Source organism: Nelumbo lutea, chromosome 3, assembly GCF_056320005.1.
Source record: "Nelumbo lutea isolate HS-2025 chromosome 3, American lotus-T2T, whole genome shotgun sequence".
Classification (NCBI taxonomy): Eukaryota; Viridiplantae; Streptophyta; class Magnoliopsida; order Proteales; family Nelumbonaceae; genus Nelumbo; species Nelumbo lutea.
The window spans coordinates 112,969,999-112,993,293 of record NC_142686.1 but is presented as its reverse complement, the minus strand read 5'-3'; the positions used below and the strand labels follow the sequence as shown (position 1 = coordinate 112,993,293).

Sequence of the window (23,295 nt, the reverse complement as noted above, 5' to 3'; positions counted from 1 at the left end):
ATTTGTCTCTCATGACGGTGAGTGATCATAGCCTCCGATGTAGATCAGTGGCCCCACCTTAAATCAGTGACGTCAGGGTGGGGCCACAGCAATACATCAAAGGTTGTGATTTACGGTTTTAATCCGATTATCCAAGCCTAAAACGGTAAAACCACGTCGCAGTGAGGATGAAATCCGAAATCCAAATTCTTCACCCGCGGGGGTCGGGTGACCCATCGTTTCTCATGACCCAAACCCAACTATCGTCAATTCGTCATCAGTCATCACCGTCACCTGATCGTATCGTGGGACCACGACAGTTTGGTCCTCTGAAAGTGCGCCACGAGTATGAAGCATCCACTCGACTGTCTTTAGTACACCCCTACATTCCTCCTATACGCTTTACGACTTCTGACCTCTCTGTTCTCCTCCCTCCCCCTCCCCCTCCCCCTCCTCCTCCCCTTCCCCCCACCTCTCTCCATTCCTCTCTCTCCCTCTGTCGATCGAAGTTCGGACCACAGAGGGGAGCATTCATCATGGCATCTAAAGCAACCGAATCTGCATCAAGAATCAAAGTCAGTTGATTCTTTTTATTTTTGTTTTTACTTTTGTTCCCGGAAACTTTCTTCCTATTTCCGCGCATTTCTGTCTCTGTTTTTTTTTTTGCCTTCGATTCATCGAGTTCTTAAAGAAGTTTTGATTGAATCTATAATCCAAATACTATTAATATGCAACACTGGCGATTGTGATTCTTGTTTCCTTGATTTTTTTTGCTGAGATTTGTTATCAATGTAAGAATTCAGTCGATGGTTTCAAGACGAGTGTTAGTTGTTTCGGTGTCTTAGAGGAAAATATTGCAATAGAATATCGAAATTCATGGCTTACGGGCTTTCCGGATCAATAATTTGTTAAGAACTAGCGTTTCATGTAATCAAACTTGTCACGGTTTTACTGGGCAGTTAAATTTTGAACAAAGAAAAAGGAAATTATTTTCCGTTGCTTCAACTGAGTGCGCATGATTTCTTAGATTATAGAATATAGATACACCATATGCTATCGGGAAAATAAGTGTAAAGAGATGGTTCATGATTTCTGTTCAATTATATATGATATCCGAATTATATTATAATTTTACGCGGGTCAATTCCTTTCTATATACTTTAATCCCCCAAGTTGATCGACGATTAATTTGTTTTAACTATAATCTCAATAAGAAGGTTTTTACTCCTTTAGACTTTAAGTCTCTATTTAAGAAGTTGTTTGAGAATCAAATGAATAAATAATTCAGAATTTCGTTGGAATTCATGTGACATCTACTCATATTAGTACCTATAAGCCTTGACTTATTTCCAAATTTTGATCATATATAGCTTAAACGGGCGAAGGGTTTATAGTTTTTACACGAATTAATGGTGAAATGGCCAGGTATAGGTTATCTCCAGACTGTTTTGTACTTCTAGTCAACATTTGTATCAAATGAGCAGAGGCATGGATTATGCAGGAGTTTAATTTATTACTTTTACATTTAGTAGTCAAGCCATTGAAAGGACATGCTATCCTTCCAAATTAATCTTGCAGCATGATATTAACTGGAATTACTATAGAGAGAGCAATTCCTTGTTTTTTCTTTTCACCCATTTGTAATCACGAAGTCTTGCTCAGTTGCCTAGATTTCTAGATCAAATAATTGGAAACTAAGCATGGATTCATATCATATGGTATCTCTTATGTCTTCACAGAAATCTGAAGAACACACAAATGAGACTTTTGGGATGTTATTATCCAGAATATCTCAACTGAAAAAGGAGATTCAAAATGCCAGAGTTGCTTCAATTAGAGTAAGTCAATTATTGGATTCTATATATATCTTTTGGCAAAACAATGGAAAGTTGTATGTACTTGTTTTCCTATATGTATTATCAACCTTAATGTATATTGGTTCCCCTTCTAGAGATGGTATCGATATTTGTTCTTCTTATAGGTTGAGCATTATCGTTGCTCAATCATGTAAACCTTTAGCCAAGAGGTTCAAAATTTGGTTGTTTTGGTCAAAGTTTTGGTGTTGAAGCCAGTCTTTGTGTGTACTTTGAATGTGAATGGAGGGAGAGGAAACATATAAGCTGATGTTGCACTGTCTGTTCCATGTGAGCAGAAATTGATTCTTGTTGATTTTTGTTTTATTTTGTAGGAAAAGCTTGAAAGAAATAGAAAAACTTTACAATGTCACACCTCCCAACTTCAGTCAGCAGCATTGAAGAAGGATTTCTATTTCATGGAGCACAATGGGTCAAAAGACATGCTTTCTTTTAGAGCTGAGAATGCTCTTTGTAAGTTTAGTGGGTCTGCTCAGGGATCAGGAGAAAGGGACTGCATTAATGATCAAGAAATTTTGTCCTCAACAGCTATCAGGCTTCCTTTAATCGAGAAGATTCCACCTTATACTACTTGGATATTTTTGGACAAGTATGACACAGTTCTGTAATAGCCTTATCATGAGTATTACAAGATTGCTCATTCACTCTTGGTTTAGTGTTTCCTGCATTTTAATCAGTGGCATTGGACAGAATCTAGGAATAGCTGTATCATGAATATTATAAGAGTGACATGAGCAATCTATTGATCCTTATAAGTAACAAGTAGCTTATAAAGGGGGGCAATGTAATTGAAATTTTAAAATTTTAAACACTAGCAGATAACACATCTATTGTGAATTTTGCATTTTTTTCCTTTACCCATTGACTATAAGTTCTATTGTGCATATCTCCTACACTTTATAACAACTTTTATTTGGACTGTTATATTTATACACTGCACTAAATAGATTACCTACTTGGACAGGTTGCCTTTTCTCATAATTTTCCATAAATTTTTTATTTCTTCTTCTTGTTTTCTCAAATTTGCTTCACACAGCACAGAAATCAGAGAATGGCTGAAGATCAATCAGTCTTAGGGAGAAGACAAATTTACTATGATCCATGTGGCAGTGAAGCCCTGATCTGTAGTGATAGTGAGGAAGATATTGCTGAACCAGAGGAAGAGAAACATGAATTCTCTGAAGGTGAAGATCAGATTTTGTGGTAAGATCTAAGTGGCTTATGTTACTTTGCTACAGTTTCATCCTTGGTTCATTGTATTATCAACAAGAAACCTGGTCATATGTGCATAAAAATGGAACAGAACTTGTTTTATTCTTTTTCTACTAGGAATTATCCTTCTTTTCCTGGTGATAGTTGTTTAACTTCAATAAAGAAAAGTTGTTTAACTTCTGTTCCAACTTCAATAAAGAAAAGAAAAGTTGAAGAGAAAGATAGAAAGAAGAAAGAGAAGATAGGAAGAGAAAGAGAAGGGGAAGAGAAGAAAAAGGAGAAAAAAAGAAGGAAGGCAAGCAAGGAGAAATCTCACACACCCCTCCTTACTGTCGACCCAGCTTGTATTAACATTTTACTAAAGCTGAAATGACAACAATGCCCTTATATTAGTTACAGCAGACCTAAGAGAGAAAAAATAACAAGGAAAAGGCAATAATTCCCCTGTCAACTAATTCTAACAACTTCAAGGCTCAAGTTGTGAACTCTGCATTAATAGTTAACCTATAACTGCTTTGCATAAGCTCAAAATCCTTGAGTATTAAAGATTGAACTTTCTGTTAGAAGAAATACCTTTCTGTTGCTAACAGGGCTGATAATCTTTGTTTCCTTTCACCTTTTGCTTGAGAATGCATGATTTTATGTTCTTTATTCTATTATATTTCTTTCCTTTAGATGATTAGAGCTGTCAATGGGTTGGGTCGAGGTAGACCTCATCCTGACCCGAAAGCACACAGATCCTGTCCTGATGCAGATCCTATAGGTTCTGTAAGAACTAGATCCAGAACCTAATCGAGCTTATCCGGTCTGACCCAATAAGACCCAATTATAGTTTACAGGCCTTTAGCTTAGTAATTTGGCAGCAAACCTGCTAATTATCTTGTTCTTTCTTCTCATAAAATCTTATGTAAGCCCTAAAAATGATGAATTTAGGCATCTTTTATGATGTTCTCACAGGTAAGGCATGAAAAATATGTATAAAATGTTGGGGGTATCTTTGACATGCTATCCTAATATATATTATAATATGTATTTAACAAAATCAAGCTTCGATCTTAATCAGGTCGGAACAGGTAAAACCAATCCTCACCTTATTATAATTGGAATTCAACATGCAGACCCTGGCCCTGTGTAATAGGATTGGGTTGGTTCAGGTTAGCTGGGTTGGCCCAGACTGTTGGCAGACCTAAATGGCATGTAGTGTCAAATACATGCTCCTTGTAATGCTAAAGGAACATAACTTTATACCTGTAATAGTTGATACGTTGTCTAAATTAAATGAACATGTCCTGTTGTTGCACGTCATCATAATCTGAAGCGTCACATATTCTCTAAGGAGAAGAACAGAACCTTTGGGGCAGTAAGGTGCTTGAAATATAAAGACTTGCATTATAGTAAGCAATGTTTTGGAAACATAGTCAGATCGCAGACTTCTGAAGTGATTTGTCCATTGTTAGCTATCCAATTGGCACGTTAGATCCATGATAGCAGCATTATGTCATTAATGTAGTTAACTATTCTAAATATTGAGCATGGTGTCATTGCTGTAATTAATTTAGCAATTAAAAAGAAAATGTTCAAGGATGTTTAGACACAGACTATAGAGTGGAAGATGCTGTTGTTGTCTTGTCTTTATAGGCTAAATACTACCATTGGATTGGAACCTTCTGGATCAGGGATTAGTGGTATAACCGGTAGCTGTGATTTGGTTGACAAAAACTTTTATATTGGAAAGTGATAATATAATGGTTAGCCTGAAATTAGAGTTATTTGGTAATTTGAACACTTCATGATTTGATCTAATTTGGCTTTTAAACCAGCGGGAAGGGATTTTCATTTTCCTGTTCATATGATGCTCCACATTAGAAATAAGCTAGATTGTGATAGAAATTTTAGAAAACATTGAAATTTCTAAGCTCAGGAAATGTTTTGAGAAAATTGAGTTTAACTCAACTCAACTAATTCTTTGACTCATGCATTTGGGGTTTGTCCACATAAATCCTGCTTTGCCCATCCAACATATCTAGGGCATATCCCAGTAACAAATAAGTTTCAGAATCTTTGTGACTTACTACATCAATCTAAGGCATTTTCTGGCCTTCCTATTGCACCAAATTACTCCTCAGTGGTGTAGCCATTTCTCTTTATTCACATGATAAGACCATCTCAATCAACTTTCTTCCGTCTTCTGACCTACTGGGTCCACAAGGTTGTATGAGCTCATATGGGAGTTTACTTGAGTGTGTTCTAAGACAATGTTGTTCTGTTGTTATAAATGGATATTAAGTTTATTCTATTATTGATTGAACTGTTGCTTCTGTCACTCCCAAATTCATATCTTGTTATTAATCCTTTTTCTTTATTCCCATTTCCATTCTTCAGCTTTTGTTAGCAGATGCTTGTGTAATGTGAATCCTTTTTATTGTCATAAGCATTTTCTGTTTCCTGTATGGCTTTTGCAGGAACGTCTTACAGGAGCATGGGGTAGACCAGGAAGTGTTGAATCTTCTGAGCCAATTTATTGAGGCTACAACAACTGAAGTCCAGGTAATAATATTTGGCAAACTTGGGACTTCCTTTCCTTAACCTCATGAGTATGGATGAGGTTTCTTCAATACTTCAACTTAAAGATCATTATTTATCTATTTACTTGATTCATTTTTTACGACAATTGTTTATACTAATAGATATATACTACCATTTGAGATTTGCAGGAAAGATACAACATACTTATGGAGCAATATCATGAGAAAGCAAGCAAAAATATGCAAGATTCTGTGCAAGGAGGATTTGAAAGGAGTGTACTTTTGGAGAAGAGCCTTAGTGCTGCTTTAGATTCTTTTGATAACCTTTTCTGCCGCCGCTGTCTGGTACTTGGCCACAGAAAATTGTTGGTCCACTTGTTAGAGAGTGATTTATTTTTGCAGTCTAATTTGTGGCATTAACTGTCACTGTTAGTTATTGTCTGTTTTGGTTTCCATCCCACAGGTATTTGATTGTCGTCTGCATGGTTGTTCTCAAAATCTAGTCATCCCAGTAAGCAGATTCTTTTCCCTACATGGAATCTGTAGGTAGTTGTTTTCATTTGTCCTAATAGGAGGTCTCCTTTCAGGGTGAAAAGCGGTCATATTGGGGTGAACATGAAGAAAATGGAAAACCTTGTGGTGATCAGTGCTATCTTCAGGTATTTCTTTGTTTTTGAAAACTGAGATGGCAAACTTCATGATGGTGTGTATAATTGTAAATGCTGACCAAAATGTTTCTGCGGTTGACCTGAATTTTCTTATTATATTGCCCTTTTAGTTCATATGGTAGACCCAAATGTTTTCTTCTTCAAAAATAGAAAACTGCAAACATTAGCTTCAAATATTTCCTAGGTCTGTAACAAAGATTATTAGTTGGGAGCATGGTTCAAAGTATCGGTGCTTTTTTTTAAGTTTTATTTATTTTTTTCAAAACCGGTTCAGTGGGGTCGGTTTAAGTCCTGGCTACCCTCTGAACCATGGTCTGACCCCATACAACCCCTGTAGGGGCGTATCGGGAAGCCACCGGCACGATACGTATCGGCCAATACGGGCTGATGTGTATCGATACTTTGAACCTTTGGTTGGGAGTGCATGAATGTTTAGTGCAATGGCCATCGTAGTTGGTTTATCAGAATTCAGAAGCATCCAACACCCAAGTTTCATATTCTGGGCATTAGGGTTGACCATGGGGTGGGCCTAGGTTTGTACAGACCTAGGCTGAGCTGGGCTTTGGGCCTATGACATCAAAAAATATGGCCACCCAACATTTGTGGTTGTTTTTCTTATATGGACAAATGAAAAGTCTTTATTTTTCATATTAGTCGATGTGGGACCTTGAATGTTATCTTGCATTCCCAACTATTTCAACTTGCTTTGTTCTTTCAAGCAGGGGTGGTCATTCTTGGCCTGACCTGGAAACCTGGCCGACCCAGCCCACAATATAATATAATATATAATAAACATAATGTTTTTACATTATAATGTATTATATTATGTATTATATATAACGAATTATATATATACTCATGTGTCAACACATGAGTCAAAAGTCTGAGATTTGTCCCCCTAGACAAGGCTTTTTCCCATTCTTGAGCAATGTATGGGAATGAAGGCCTTCATCTATAAAAGAATAGGTAAGCCAAGCCAAATTAAGTCTAGGAATTAAGCAAGGCCCATGCCTTATTTTTTGTGCAGTAGGTCCAAAGCCTAGCTAAGTCTAGCCTAGCTTGGACTTGTGCAATATTTCTTAAGTATTATATATTATTTAATTTAAAATTTTATAAATAATTATTTTTTTATCATTATATTCCACGGGTCCAAAGTTCTTCCTGGCCTGGCCCATGATTCCTTAAATCATCTTTCATTAGACCCGGGAAACCCATAAGGCCAGCTCAGTCTTGTGTAGGTTCAGGTCCAGGCCTAGGTTGAAGCCTTTATAATTGGTGCTAAACTCAGCCCAGGGCCCTGGGCCTGACCCATGATCACCCCTACTTTTAAGGTCCCACATTGACTAGTTATGAGAATGAAGATTTTGCATTCACCTATATAAGAATAATTAACCAAAGAGAATAAGCTATGCACTCTTCTACGAGTTATCTGGTGGACATGTGTCAATATATATATATATATTAACAAAAGAATAAAATAAAACATGCACACATACATATATATATATATATTCATATTATAAATATATTATATTATATATTTTAAAATATATAATATATATATTGTGGGCCCAGGCCCAAGATCTAGACATTTCTGGGCTGGGCTGGAAATGATCACTCTTAATTGGTGCAAGTATAGTTAAACACTCACAGAACCATGTGAACAAATACGTATTCAATCTAAAGGTTGTCAATCTTGAGTTTTGAAGGAGAGACTCTCAATATCATCTACAATATCAATGATAATGCTTCTGTATGTCAGAATTTTATTGCTACAGAAGATGTCAAGAATCTAGAAAATCCAAAAATGGGTTTCATCTCTTGATCTACTGATTATTTATTGTTGGCATTTCATGATGACCATGGAAGGCTCAACAAGTTCAAAAGACACAAGGAATATTAGTACCCTTTATTGGATAGACAAAGTAATTTCATTTCCTAACCAATGATTTTGTCTAGAAAGATCTATCCTCCATAAGAAAATTCATGAATGATTTTTTTCAAGCCAGGTGAGAATGATAAAGGTCCAGTAATTGACAAAGAAAAACAAAACTCTATCGTTGGTCCCACAAACATTTCTTGTTATATGATATCCAATTTGAACATCTTAGTAAATATTTTACAGGATCTTAGGTGATATTTTGTTCTCCTTTGGAGACCAATATTCTATCACAAATCACAATAGCATAATGCATTGATAAATAAAGAAACATTTATAAGGTGACTGGAATGAAATACTCCTTAAAGAATTAAAGAATCCCTACTAGGTACTAACTCATAATAGACCTTTAGGTATCAATCCACACTCAGACAACCATAGAGCTGATTCTTGGGTTAGTTTATCACTTTACTTCCTCTATATCATATATTCTGCCTGAAATCATGGGCTTGTCCTACATCTACATGAACCGCATTTTATAAAAATGCTTGTAAATTCTCGTGGATCTTTCATCCAGAAAAGGTGGGAAAAGGAAAATGGAAATCATCATCATCGTCATCTAAGCCTTAACCCAACTATATGGGGTTGGCTACATGAATCCTATTTCACCAAAAAAGACAATTCAGGATCCATAACCATAGAAATTTGGCAAAAGTTTTATGTCATCTGCCAACCTGACACAACCCTCCTTTATCCGGGCTTAGGATCAGCGGTTCGACAAGCTCATACTGGTGGAGGGAAAAGCAAGATGGAAATATAAAATTTAAATTTCTCGGTTACTGATTTAATATTTCCTTTATGGTAACTTCTCATGTTTAACTCAATTTAGTTGTCTTGCAGGTAAAAGGACCCAGAGACTTATCAGAAAGGATTAATACCAGTTCTAGTCCTGATGATAATATCACTGACATCAGAACTGATGAAAGATGCAAAGATGGGAAAGGGATTGCTAATGTTTCTTCACAAGGTGATAATATTCCAGAAGTTTCTTTTGGTGCTTTAGATAATGATACATCTATTCTGGGAGTATCTTCACATGAAAATTTAGGGAAACGCTCAAGGCATGGAAATACAGCACCAGAAGAGTCAACACAAGATTCCAGCAACTTCCAGAGTTCTTCTGTCAAGAAGCAGAAGAAAATATCATCTTCAAATACAATAGATGTACCAAATTCAGATTTCAGTTTGAGTGCCAATATTGTGCATCCACTTACTGGAGCTCCTGATGAAAATCAAACCCAAACAAGCACTGACTGTGGTTTAAATGAATCTTTTGAGCATACTTGGAAAAATATTACTTTACCTAGCAGTGTTGCATATGATGAGAATAAGGAGAACATAGAACATGAAACAAATAATGCTGTAGAAGGGCCTTTGACAAAGCAATTTCCCAGTTCCAGAGCAGTACATGAAGACGGAACTTTAAATGGTTCTGAGTGGAAACCTATTGAGAAAGAATTGTACCTGAAGGGAATAGAGATATTTGGGAAAAACAGGTATAGAATTCTAAGTTTATCTAATCCATTCCACTTTTCTTTTTTCCCCTCCATCCTTCATGGTCATATTTGTTGATAATATAGAACTAAATAATTACATGGTATGCTCTCTAGTGTTATTGTATTATGTACTTTGATCTTTGGGAAAAGCAACTGTTACTTGTGGATCCAAGGAAAAGTGATAACCTTGAGTTTGTGAAGAATCATTAAAGTAAAAAGGAAAAATTGATTGGTGAACGAGGTGCAAATATTCCAAGTGGACATGCTAGTCAAGAATAATCTTAAATGAAATTTATATGAGGAGGTCCCATGGTGCATATTTTCTAATGGACAACATGGTATAAGTGGGATTAAATCCAAAATTATACATGTGGACAGGTGCTTTTGAACCAAAAGGTTTTATGGATAGGATGAAATGGAATATATGTAGTGCAAACTTAGCAATATCAGGAATAGAAATGGTGATACAATTAAAACTTGCAACTGAGAGATACCTTGATTTTATAATTCATGGTGAAGGAGAGATTGAACATTGAAGAGCCACTGCCCATAAAATTAGGGCAGGTTAAGTTATTTTGATTGGTAAGAAATCATTGGTTTTTCCTTTTGTTATTTCGCTATCTTGAAATTGTTTTTGTGAAACTATCTACCGTTTACTAGTCTCTTGTCAGTTGGAAAATGGTATTTGTTTTTTTGTTTTTTTTTTTGTTGCATTCCTTGATGCTAGGTGGTCTCCTCCCCGTTGGATATAGATACTCTATACTTGATGGAAGATGAGAGGGGAATTTTTATGGAGGTGCATTAGAGCTGCCATATTATGGATCTTATGGGAGGAAAGGGAAACGAGCTTTTTCCAAGATAAATACCAATCTAGAGAAGCAATAATCAAGAGAAGAGTTTTCCAGCTTTTCCATAGATGATATCCATAGTGGCTGGTCCATTATGGCCCCATTTTATATTATGTCCAGTTGTCTACCTTGGAAATTACAATGTAGCCCCCATGGCTGAAGTTTTGGAAATCCTGGGGAGTCAGGACTTTGTGGTTTATTCATTAACCATAGAAGGGAAGTCATATTTACTTTCTCCAGACCAATTGGTGTGGGAAACTACATAAAAGCTGAGCTACAAGCTGTTATTCAAGTACTGAGATTAGCCACTGCATCTCTCTCTCTCTCTTCTCTCTCTCTCTCTCTCTCTCTCTCTCTCTCTCTCTCTCTCTTTCTGGTCTGATAAATGAAGACTAAAAGCAATTGTAAGGTGGCTAAGGGGAGAAAGGGATGGAACTCGGAATATCGAAGAAATATACCTATGTCATTGACATATTCTTCTCTTTCTTGAGATGGAGTAGGTAGAACTGTAGAAGGAATTGAGGTGAGGAGAAATATCAATTGGATTAATGCAAAATTATGCATGGGAAGGGGGCTCTTTTTGAAGCAATATGCATTATGCTAGATGTATTTTTCTACATTGTATGTAAGTGTGTACACCTTGTACATTAATGTTGCATCTCTTTTAATTAATAAAATGCATGGGTCATGGATCAAAAAATATTATTTCCACAAAAGGACCAAGAAGAAAAGATCATTATCATCATCACCATCCATGACCATAAGAGTTCGGCAAACATTTTATTGCCATCTGCCAACCTAACACAGCCCTCCTCCATTATCTGGGTTTGGGACTGGCCGTGTAAGATAAGCTCACATTGGAGTTACCAAGAAGAAAAGGTAAAAAGGAAAATTCATGAAAATTAATCATAAAAATAACATTTATGAAAAATTTCAATTTCAATTGGAGTTTAGATGTGTCAGTTTTCAGTATGTGCACTACATGATACCCGATGACCAAATTTTCATAACCTTTGCTTTGAAGAAATATGGGTACAACGAGAACTTTTATGTGCATCTGAATTGATAGCAATGCCCAGATTGACATCCCACCTACTCACAGGCATGCACATATATATTGAAGAACAGGACTGAAGTGGCTATACAGGTATATTTCTTTGTTAAAATGATACTAGGAAACTACAATTCAAATCCCTGCAAGGTATTGTTTTAGAAATTTTCATCTATGGAGTTTGAACCAAGACCTGAATTCATGGTAAAGTTCCCTAGGTTTCCTTAGAAAACCAAGAGAAAGAAGATATAGCAATTCCAAAATACGAGAACAGTAGCTACTTTAGGCATATGGCAAGGGAACAACAACTTCAATATATTGTTACTATTTTACCTAATGTAGGAGGCCTGATACAATGTACTGCATCTCTTACATGAGAAGTTGAAACTTGGATATCCGACTGTTTTAAAATCTCTACATAGTAGTAAACTGCTAACTCAATCTCCAATGGAAGTAACAGAATAAAAACATAATTATGCATTACTGTACTAGATATAGTTGATTATAGTTATGCATTTTCGAGACTAGTTCTGAAAATTCTAACACATGTCTCTTGAAAATGAAATGTATCGACTTACTGGATAATTGTTTTTCCTTATTCGAGAATGATACTGGCTGTCTGTGCTACTCCAAGACTTCTGATCATATAATTTTGTGTGTAAGCCCCATCTATCTCTTTTATGCCTAATCTACAAATCATGCTTTGCAGTTGCCTCATAGCTAGGAATTTACTCTCTGGTTTGAAGACCTGCATAGAGGTATTCACCTACATGCTTAAGGAAGGAGCTGCAATGGCACACCAATCTGCAGATCTGCCAAGTCCATGCTTGGAAATCAATGATAAAGATGATAACGAGAATATGGTATGTGCTGGAATAATCCCTTTTCTTCTTCTTTTGCTTTTTTTTTTTTTTTTTTCATTTGGGAAAGCCATGTTTCATTGTTAGGTTACAAGTAAATAATTGACGATACTCATAAACAAAGTAAATAACTGATGATCTGGCAAAGTTAGATAGGTTAAAGTATTCATTTAATTAGTTTCAGTGTTCTCTATGCATAGCATTGTCATTGCATATGGATTATATGTTACTTGCTCTGTCAGATCAGAACAATTAAATATCATAGTAATGATATATTCTTAAAGATTGGCTCTCTATGTTCCATGCATGTAATATCTTCATTGTATGTTGTCTGCTTTTTATAATGAAATACCATAATAATGGTATACCTTTAATATCTATTTTCAGGAACTGGAAAAGGCAATTAAATGACTAGTTATCCTTCAAGGGTTATGTGCAAGTGAATAATAAAGATTATGAGACTAATTTCAGTCTTCATTTTTTTTTTATTTTATTTCATCCTTCTTATTCAAAAGGAAAACATATGTTTTAATGGACTCAATCAAGTTGTATCATCTTTGACTTTTCCTAGTTGTTTAGGCTAGTTGCTTCATAGCCATAATCAAGTCTTTAAACCTTCAAACCTTGTGGAGTAACAAAAAAAAAAAAAAAACTGAAAATAGTCAACATTAGTAGTGGAAACTTGAATTTTACTGTAAGTTAATCATAGGATAGAAGTTACCATGGAATACCCTTCATTGAACAGTCTGCTAACTCCACAGTAAACCCTGTTCATATTCTCAGTGATAGGTGTATAAATCCTAACTTCCCTCCTTTTATTTGTATTTCTTTTTTCTCTATAAGCACCTAAATATGTAAAGAGATTGTTCCTCTCACTATTGAAATGTTAAGATATCACACTTAATCTGGCTTCAGGCAATGCACATGAATCAGTACATGATTCTATCATCTTGTGCTGGTAAAAAAAATGATTTTCCCATCTCAATTTTGCTTGTTCTCTGCACGTTATTTGTTTATTTAAATTAGTTGTCTAGTTAAATGGTTAAAGAGAATTTACTGAAGATTTGTTAAATAGACTAGTAGGGTTGATAAATAACTATTATCAGCAGGGTTGGGAGGGTCTTTAAAATGTTAACTTTGTGGCTGCTATTTGTTGTGACATTTGGCTTGTGTTAGAATAATGAAGTTGTTTTGCTGAAGCTCTTTTCTAAATTTAGTAGGTAGTTTTTTTTCCTGAGGACTTGTTAAATAGACCGGTAGGGTTGATAAATAACCATTATTCACTTTTCCAGGATTAGAGGGCCTTTAATATGTTTACTTTATCTGTGCTATTTCTTGTGATTTTGTCATATTTTTTTTCCTGGTTCGTTCTTAATTTGGTATGAACTTTTACTAGGAGCAAGAGATGCCAACAAGATCACGTTTGTTTCGTAGAAGAGGAAGAGCACGGAAACTGAAATACACATGGAAGTCTTCTGGCCATTCGTCAAGTCGCAAAAGAATTGCAGATGGAAAGCATCAATTATGTAAACAGTATACACCTTGTGGATGCCAGTTTATGTGTGGAAAGCAGTGTCCTTGTCTTCAAGAAGGAACTTGTTGCGAGAAATACTGTGGGTATGTCAAGATTTTCTTTTAACAATTTTGTTTATGGAAGCACTGGTCATATATGAATTGACTAAACATATTCAGGAGGAGGTCCCATGGTGCATGTTGTTTGGTAATGACATCACATTAATTGATGAAACTAATGAAGGATTAAATACAAAATTAAGCTTAGGCTCAGTTTGGAAGGAGTACAAATGCAAATATGTAGAGTGCAAAGTCTTATATTTTGTATGTATTTGCGCTCTACATATTTGCATTTGTACTCTTTCCAAACTGTGCCTTATGGGCAAATGCCTTAGAAACAAGGGGTTTTAAAGTAAGTAGGGCTAAAACAGAATATATGGCATGTAAACTTAATAACAGTGGGAGTGCAAATCATGTTATACTTAGGATTAGAGACCAAGAGATAACTCAATGTGACCTTTATCGTTACCTTGGTTTGATAATTCATAACAAAGTAGAGATTGAGGAGGATGTTGCTGCCCAGAGAATTAGAGCAGGATGGGAAAAATGGTGGTGTGCATGTGGAGTATTATGTAAAAGGCAAATACCACTAGATGAAAAGGGAAACTCTATAAAACAGTTGTAAGGCTGGCTATGTTGTATGGATCAAGAGTGTTGGTCAGTCAAGAAACAATATGTCTAGAAAATGAGTGTGGTAGAAATGTGCATACTAAGATGGATGAGCGGATAAACTAGAAAGGATAGGATCAGAAATGAAGTCATTTCTAGAAACTTAAGAGTAGCTCTAATAGGTGATAAAATGAGAGAGTAGACTAAGATGGTTTGGTCATATGACCATCAACAACACTTGTAAGAAGAAATGATTTGTTACAAGTTGAAGGGGATAGAAGGGCAAGGGGTAGATCAAAAAGGACATGGATAGAAGTAGTAAGAAATGATTTAAGTGCCAATAGTTTACCAATTGATATGGCTTTAAACAGAATGGACTGGCGAAACAGGATTCATGTAGCTGACCCCATATAGTTGGGATAAGGCTTGAATGACAATGATGAATTTTGTTTATGGAAATGCAAATTTGATTTTTAGGATGTTTCATGTTAATTTCGGTCAGAGGTAGTTTCCTAGAGAAATTACACTAGTTCATGTAATTTATGCTCATCTTTGTTTTTGAATATTCCACTGATTAAACATTACATCGAGTGAAATGCAAGACCTAACCACATTATTTCTACCTGTTAATTTCACATGTTGTACTACAATGTTAGGTCATTGCATTTGACTCATCCAAAGAGTTTCTTCTAATTTAAAGGTGCTCAAAGAGCTGTAAAAACCGGTTTCGAGGGTGCCACTGTGCCAAAAGTCAGTGCAGAAGCCGACAGTGCCCATGCTTTGCAGCTGGCCGCGAATGTGATCCAGATGTTTGCAGGAATTGTTGGGTCAGGTAATGAGCTTTGCATCTCTAAATCCTTTGATCCGTGAGTTGGTTTCAGCTTCATTTGTTTTGTTACTGTCCAGCAAATTGTTTGCAATAAATCACTGTAGACAGTATTTTGTTACCGTCCAGCAAATTGTTGAAGATGTCATGTTATCAGCATTCCATGGTAGAATATCAAGACAACAGAGAGACTGGATTTGATTGTTTCACTCACTGCACATAATCGCTTGGTTGAATTTATAGAAAATCATTGCCAAACTCGAATGCTAAAGTTTCTCAGACTTAATTTCAACTGATGCATAGATTTCTCATGGATATGTAACTTCTTGTATCCATCCTTGAAGCATTTCTAGACTCTTTAAAACCAAGGATTTTCAACCATGTAGATTAGCTATATTTTTTTTCATTATTTTTCTTATCTCTTACCTAGACAACAAAAGGAAATGCTTTTGTAGTATGGTCATAAATAAACCATGGCTATATGACAGGTTATGTTGCTCACCAGGGGATAGACATATGCTTGTTTCAATGTCTTTTAGGGATCAATAGTTCAGTGATCCATGTGCCCATTCTTTTGGAAACTTAACTAGAAAAGATTATGCATATAGCTTGAAATAAAGGTTTTTGGTTCTCACAACCCTTGAACTTTGCAAAAAAAAAAAGCCACTTTTAACCCTAAAGCTTCAAAGGGGCCATTTTTGCCCTCAAATTATGGTGAAAAGGCCATTTTAAGGCAAATACAAATGATGTTAGAGATGTTGTTGATCATTCTGTTAGACAAATAATAAAATAATAAGGCTTGTTGATGTGACACTACTTAATTAAAAAAATTGGAAAGTTACAAGTGGGTCCCACTTAAAATTTCCACCTATTTACATGTAACCAAGAATAAAAACAAAATAATTATTTTATTTAATTATGAATTATTAATAATTTATTAATAAAATAATGAATCATTAATAAAATAAAAATAACCTGGCTCCTTCAACTTAAGTAATTTCAAGGGAAAAAAATAACAGGTGAGTCCCACTTAAAATCCTCACCTCTCTCTCTCTTTCTCCCCTCCTTCTTCTTCTTCTTCTTCTTCTTCTCTCTCTCTCTCTCTCTCTCCACTCCTTCCACCCAATCCCCTATTCTTTGCAACTAAACCACAAGACCATTGCTGTTGAATCATTGCTTGTGAACAACTCAGATGCAGCTAGTTTCAAGAGAAATGGAGAGTCTATATTCAAAGAACTTGCGCTATTTAAAGATTATCATGGCCTTCCAACTTTTAAGAAAGTAAATTTTTAACTCACCATGCATTCTTTCTCTCACCCATTTGAAATCTTGAATTAGGGATGCAACACCGCTATTGAATCTTCATTTTTCTTTATGTAGGCATTCGTGGAATTTATGGTGAAGATCAGAGAAAACAGAGTAAACTTTGATCCTAACAATCTGGTCCTCATTGTCAGTGCAACTTTTGCTAACAAGATGCTTATCTTTTGTCATTTCGAACCTAGGGAAGCTTTCCTTCTTCTTACTCCATACTACCTAGGGTAAACTTATCTTCTTGTTTATTTGATGTTCTTCTTAGTTAGTTAATCATATAATATATGTGCTAATTAAAAAAAAATTAAAATGCAATATGTAGCTCACTGTTCATTTTTTGGATCCTTCTTAGGTTCAACCAAGATCTCAAATGGTGAAGCGGGGTTGATATCGTTCCAATACCATTTAACAGCTTTAGTGGCTTCCAAATTATTCAATTTGCTCTAGACAAAGCTTATCAACAAGCCCAGAAACGTAATTTGAAGGCTAAAGGGGTTCTCATCACCAATCCTTCCAATCCTTTGGGCACAACCATCAATCGATGAGCTCAACCACCTTATTAACTTTGTCATTGACAAAGAAATCCACGTAGTAAGCGGTGGAATTTATTCTGGAATAGTCTTTGACTTGCCGAGATTTGTAAGCGCTGCAGAGGTTCTAATGGGCAAAAACCTTGAGGATACTGAAGTTTCTATAGCCTATCCAAGGATCTGCATCTTCCTAGATTTTGAGTGAGCATGTTTACTCTAATGACGTCACTTTCGTCTCAGTCGCAATCAAAATGTCAAGTTTTGGACTTATCTCTTCTCAAACCTAGTATTTTCGTTCTGCCATCCTCTCCGACATCAAGTTTGCTAGAAACTTTATTATAGAGAACCAAAGGAATCTTTAAAAATGACACAACATGCTAGTCTCCAGTCTAAACAATGCTGTCGACTTCTCAACCATCCTCTTCAATACCTGTTACCGGCGTTGCAACAGGTGTTAAGAAATTAATATTAATTTTCAGCCATTTTATAGAATGTTGCCATTGTGGATGATGTAATGCCTAATCAAAAGACTGGGAATTTGACAATAATAGGTTCAATGGTGGTGGTCTTGTGGTTTAGTTGCAGAGAACATGGGATAGAGTGGAAGGGAGAGAGAGAGAGAGAGAGAGAGAGAGAGAGAGAGAGAGAGAGAGAGTATTGGGATGACCATGCTCTTTCCACAATAGTCACCCCACGGCGAAGGACAGAGTAGAGAGAGTATTGGGGCTAAGACTAAAGCGATGTCATTAGAGTAAATCACACCCACTCAGAATCCTAGAAGACAAATCCTTGGACAGGCTATAGATGATATGGACCCGGTCCCAAGCGTAGGTATCCTCAAGGCTTTTGTCCATTACAACCTTTGCAACGCTTTCAAATCTCGACAAGTTGAAAACTATTCCTGAATAAATTCCATTGCTTACTAAGTGGATTTCTTTGTCAGTGACAAATTTAATAAGGCGGTTGAGCTCATCGTTGTTGATGGTCACACCCAAAGGATAAGAAGGGTTGATGATAAAAACCCCATTACCTTCAAATTACGTTTCTGGGCTTGTTGATAAGCTTTGTCTAGAGCAAATTGAGTAATTCTGAAGCCTTTAGAGTTGTTACATTGTATCGGAATGATCTCAACCTAGGTTTTCCATTTAAGATCTTGGTCGAACATGAGAAGAATCCAAAAAAAGAACAATGAGCTAATACATTGCATTTTACTTAGCAAATATATTATATGATCAACTAACTAAGAAGAACATCAAATAAACAAGAAAAACAAGTTTACACTAGGTTGTATGGAGTAGGAAGAAGGAAAGCTTTCCTGGATTCGACAAGACAAAAGATAAGCATCTCGTTAGAAGCAGTTGCATTGACAATGAGGACCAACTTGTTAGGATCAAAGCCCACTCTGTTTCCTTTGATCTATGCCATGAATTCCACCAATGCCTATATAAAGAAAAATATAGATTCAATAATGATGTTGAATCCCTAATTCAAGATTTCAGATGGGTGAGAAGAAGAATGCATGGTGAGTTGAAACAGTGCGAGTTCTTTGAATATGAATTCTCCATTTCTCTTGAAACTAGCTGCATTTGGGTTCAAGAGCCCCAATTCAACAGTGGTAGGTGTTCAATGGCGATGGTCTTGTGGTTTAGTTGTAGAGAACAAGAGATTGGGTGGAAGGAGAGAAAGAAGAGGAGTTTTTTTTTATTAATATTAAATAAAAACAATTAATTTTTTATTCTTGGTCACATTTAAACGGGTGGGAGTTTTGAGTGGAACCCACCTATAATTTTCCATTTTTTTTACTTGAGCGGTGCCACATCAGTAAGCCTTATTTTTTTATTATTTGTTTAGCGGAACGGTCAATGACATCTCTAACATTGTTTGTTTTTGCCTTAAAAAGGGCCTTTTCACCATAATTTGAGGCAAAAGTAGCCCTTTTGAATCTTTAGGGTCAAAAGTGGCACTTTTTTTTGCAAAGTTAAGGGTTGCGAGAGCCAAAATTCCAAATCTGAACTGTATAAGATACCAACAAAAAAATCTGTTTAGCCAAATATCAAGCTTGGCTACACTGCTCAATTCTGCAGCCTCTGATTTTGACATCCATACGACCATACCTCAATTTTGCAAATGAGTTCCAGCATTTCACTTGGGATATGACGGTGAGATGCAAATCAACTCAATTAAGCCATGTCATAACTAAGTTGGCTACATGACTAGGTCACTGTTCATCAAACATATCCCATGTAAAGCTATGTTTTCAATCCATCCTTTTCAGCATCCTCATAGATGGAACTCTCAACTTGACATCATAATCTTTCTAGAGCACTTGTATATAAAATTTATTTGATAAAATATCAATGATATTTTTCCTTCTATAATGTACTGTGAATTCAATAAGTTGGCTTGTCAAAATCTATTGGCATAATAGATTTTTCCTAGGGAGGTTGGCAAGTGGCTTCTGGCAATGTCAGAATTCTGGAGCTTGGCCTATCTTATCTACATTTCCAAATTTACCAACTAAGCAAGCCAGATACTTCAACTTTAGTCTTGATTAGACTTTAAGCATTGGTTCATGATCATTCCATCAGTTTTCCTTTAGGTAGTAATTGTTAATTTGGTGAAATCAGAAGATTTTGACATGACTGCAGCTCAAAAACCAACAACATCCACTTACCCCTATCCTACCAAAGAGAGAAAGAATGCAAGAAAATAAGGGAAGATGTATATTGGTAGAAGATTAGGAGTTTCATGTTTAGACTTTGAGTCCATATGATATACAAGTCATATGATTACCCATTGAAATGAGATTTTATTCTTTTAAATCTCATTGTAGGGATTCTAACGATGTTTTTTTTTTAATACAATAACTTAATACTTTGTGCAGCTGTGGAGATGGTTCATTAGGTCAGCCACCACAACGAGTTGATGGTTATCAATGTGGGAATATGAGTCTCCTTCTAAAGCAACAGCAGAGAGTGAGATTTTTCTGTTTACTAAATTAATAAAATAATGGTTTCACATGTGTAACTTCTGCTACCCAATTTCCAGATACTCTTGGGGAGATCTGATGTTGCTGGATGGGGAGCATTCATAAAGGTGATAAGACAGAACAACTCTCTGTTTTGTATTTTTGTTTGCTAGTTATTCACACAAATTATGGTTATCATGATTTCAGAATCCTGTTAACAAAAATGATTATCTTGGAGAATACACTGGTGAATTGATCTCCCACCAGGAAGCAGATAAGCGTGGGAAGATTTATGACCGTGCAAATTCATCATTCCTTTTTGACTTGAATGATCAGGTAAGTAATGTTCACCTGCTTCTGTATCTTCAAAGTAGATGTTAAACTTCTCAAGTTTTCAGTTTTTCATTCTATATCTTGGAGTAGGAAGCTTTTGATTTTTTCCCTAGTGCCAGGTTTGAGATCTACAGGCTTCTTTCTTACCTTAGTCTTCATTTGATTGCAAAGAAAACATATGAAAGTCAAACGAAATTAGAAGAAAAAAGATGATAAAAGAAAATGAAGGAAAAGTTTTATTTTCGTATAGATGTTTAGTTTGTAATTAAAGTAAAGCAAATGATAAAAAAACTTGCCATCAGTAGTCCAATCAACCCATTTCGCAAATACTCAGATTTCTTACTTTTCAGAAAGGTTTTTAAGGGAAAAATGCCCTGGAACTTGTAAGGAAATTTTCACACAAGAAAATCTTGTTTTTGTGCCTTATCACTGTCTCTGAGAAAAGTTCAAAATTCTCATCCCCACTCATTTTCTAAGCAACCAAACATGGCATCAATTTTTTATTGACAGATTTATATTTTTAGGCTTCATTCTTTTTTTTTTTTCTTTGTACTTATAGAGTGTAAAATTCTTTTTCATTTTCCATGGTTTTAAGTTCTTAAATTCTAAATACAATTTCCTTGTACTATCATTTTTGCAAAATGTTCTAATTACCCTCTCTAACGTCATTGATGAAACTACCGAGTCCATGCAACACCAATAGTTGCAACTTGGAAACATGAGCCAAACATTTAATGGAATTAACAAAAAAAAAAGATTCTCACTATGAATACTTAAATGAGCTGCAAAAATGCATCTATTATAGGCCTAAGCTTGTGATTTCCTCTTTTTGGTGAGTTCTAGTTTAGTAATCTTTTTATCGGCTTCTATTATTGCCTCTAGGTATCAAAGAGTTTCTATTTTTTGTTAACAGAGTAGATCATTTATCTTAAAGAGTCATATTCTAGTATAATTTCATATACAAGATCTCAGGATTGGTTTCCCTTATTGACAGTATGTTCTTGATGCATATCGCAAAGGAGACAAGCTGAAATTTGCAAATCATTCATCAAACCCTAATTGTTATGCAAAGGTATGCAATGCAGCTTTTAGCTACATGATCCCAGAATTTAGTTTCCTTTATTTGGTGCATATTTGTCTGTACAGGTAATGCTGGTAGCTGGAGATCATCGAGTTGGCATTTATGCTAAGGAGCATATTGAGGCTAGTGAAGAACTTTTCTATGATTATCGATATGGACCTGATCAAGCACCAATTTGGGCCCGGAAACCTGAAGGTTCTAAAAAAGACGATACGTCAGTATCTCACGGCCGAGCACAAAAGCACCAATCTCATTAATGGTTTGCAACCTTTACCATGATTTTTAATGAGACACTCATCATTCATATTTATTCATGGTACAACCCATTTTACATGACAGGCAAGGTTTTTTTTTTTTTTTTTTTCTTTACCGTGTATATTTACATAAAATTTAATTATTCCGTAAAATTAAAAACTAATATATGTAGAGCAATATATGGTACCATAAGCCATGCAGTAAATTACAATTATTTGTACTGATTATCTTTTTCTGTAGGCTCAGTTTGAAACGAGTACAAATACATAGAGTGCAAATCCTTGTATTTTGTATGTATTTGTAGTGTACATATATTTGTATTTGTACTCTTTCCAAACTGAGCTGTAATAAAAAATGGATATGACAATAACCAGAATGGACCACCAGCCAATAGCCATAGCCTTGAAGAGAATTTAATAGATTGGACCAGATGGTTATGATCATCTTATCATTAATTATAGATCTTGGAGGAAATAAGCAGCGGGGAGTGGGGTCATGAGTTAGATGTGAGCCTGTGACCGTGAGCTCTTTCCAGTTTCTCTTTCTTGTGAGATGTCCTAGCAATTCAGTGATTCCTATTATTATGACATTATCATCCCATCAAGAGGTGGTAAGTGTCTTATCCAGTATTGTTACAACAGACCAAGGAAGGAAGCTGTTTTTTTTCCCTCTGGGTTATGGATCAGTGGTTCGTGTCAAATGGATCTAACCTATTATAAAAGAATAAATAAAATTAGAGCAAAAAATACAGAAAAATTAGACATGATATGGAAAGGAATTGGATGTTAGTTTTTTAATGTGCTGTTGAATGCTATCCGTGTTCACCATTTTGGCCTCTAGATGCACACTTGAAGATTCATCTAACCGATTTGAACAATTTGGGATTTTTACCCCAAGTTTTGCAACTGATTATACTGTAGTGCAGCTAGTTGTACGTAAAAGCTATACATCCAATCACACCACGTGAATTTGTTATCTACTTGTGACCCACAAGGTGATAGCAGCTGCAAGCCGAAACCCACGGCTCTTAAAAAGAGTTCGACTTGGGTCAGTGTAAGCCCATGCTCACACCGTTCTAACAAGGCAACAACCTCTTCTAAAGAATATCTTCCATGAAATAAAGCATCCAAATACAGAGATATTCTCAATGTAAGGCTGTTCGAACAGACTTTGCAATGAAGAAACCTAATTCTTCTTAAAGACGGTGTGACAAAAAAAAATTATTTATATATTGTTATAGGATACTTCAAAAATTTTGAAACATTAATCTATCACCGTTATGAATTATAGAACAGAAGTATCGACGTGTATCGGCTCATATCAGTCAATACGTATCATTCCAGGACCCCTTTGAT

The 23,295-nt window shown here is 35.6% G+C and overlaps 1 protein-coding gene and 1 pseudogene across 4 annotated transcripts; both read left to right on the top strand.

Moving 5' to 3' along the window:
* The first annotated feature begins 378 nt into the window (after window positions 1-378).
* Window positions 379-22,167, top strand: SWN (SET domain-containing protein). Of its 4 annotated transcripts, none has more exons than XM_088974670.1 (17): window positions 379-554; window positions 1,719-1,817; window positions 2,168-2,442; window positions 2,890-3,056; window positions 5,528-5,612; window positions 5,780-5,935; window positions 6,054-6,101; window positions 6,178-6,249; window positions 9,038-9,693; window positions 12,302-12,455; window positions 13,849-14,069; window positions 15,334-15,465; window positions 20,188-20,278; window positions 20,352-20,399; window positions 20,479-20,607; window positions 21,599-21,676; window positions 21,751-22,167. In XM_088974670.1, the coding sequence occupies exons 4-17, from the start codon at window positions 2,905-2,907 to the stop codon at window positions 21,940-21,942; spliced, it is 2,214 nt and encodes a 737-aa protein (XP_088830796.1). In that variant the 5' UTR covers window positions 379-554; window positions 1,719-1,817; window positions 2,168-2,442; window positions 2,890-2,904; the 3' UTR covers window positions 21,943-22,167. The 4 variants fall into 4 exon arrangements, with proteins under 4 accessions (XP_088830796.1, XP_088830794.1, XP_088830795.1 ...); XM_088974668.1 differs by having other exon boundaries at window positions 385-554; window positions 2,895-3,056; XM_088974669.1 differs by having other exon boundaries at window positions 385-554; window positions 2,895-3,056; window positions 21,624-21,676; window positions 21,751-21,889.
* Window positions 16,936-17,809, top strand: LOC148867719 (1-aminocyclopropane-1-carboxylate synthase 8 pseudogene; annotated as a pseudogene).
* Window positions 22,168-23,295: the final 1,128 nt, after the last annotated feature.

Bases quoted from the DNA above. Each gene is read 5' to 3' on its own strand.
- SWN (XM_088974668.1), top strand. From the start codon at position 516: ATGGCATCTAAAGCAACCGAATCTGCATCAAGAATCAAA. The intron at 15,466-20,187 runs GTAATGAGCTTT...TACTTTGTGCAG, and splicing joins TGCAGGAATTGTTGGGTCAG to CTGTGGAGATGGTTCATTAG. The intron at 21,677-21,750 runs GTATGCAATGCA...TTGTCTGTACAG, and splicing joins ACCCTAATTGTTATGCAAAG to GTAATGCTGGTAGCTGGAGA.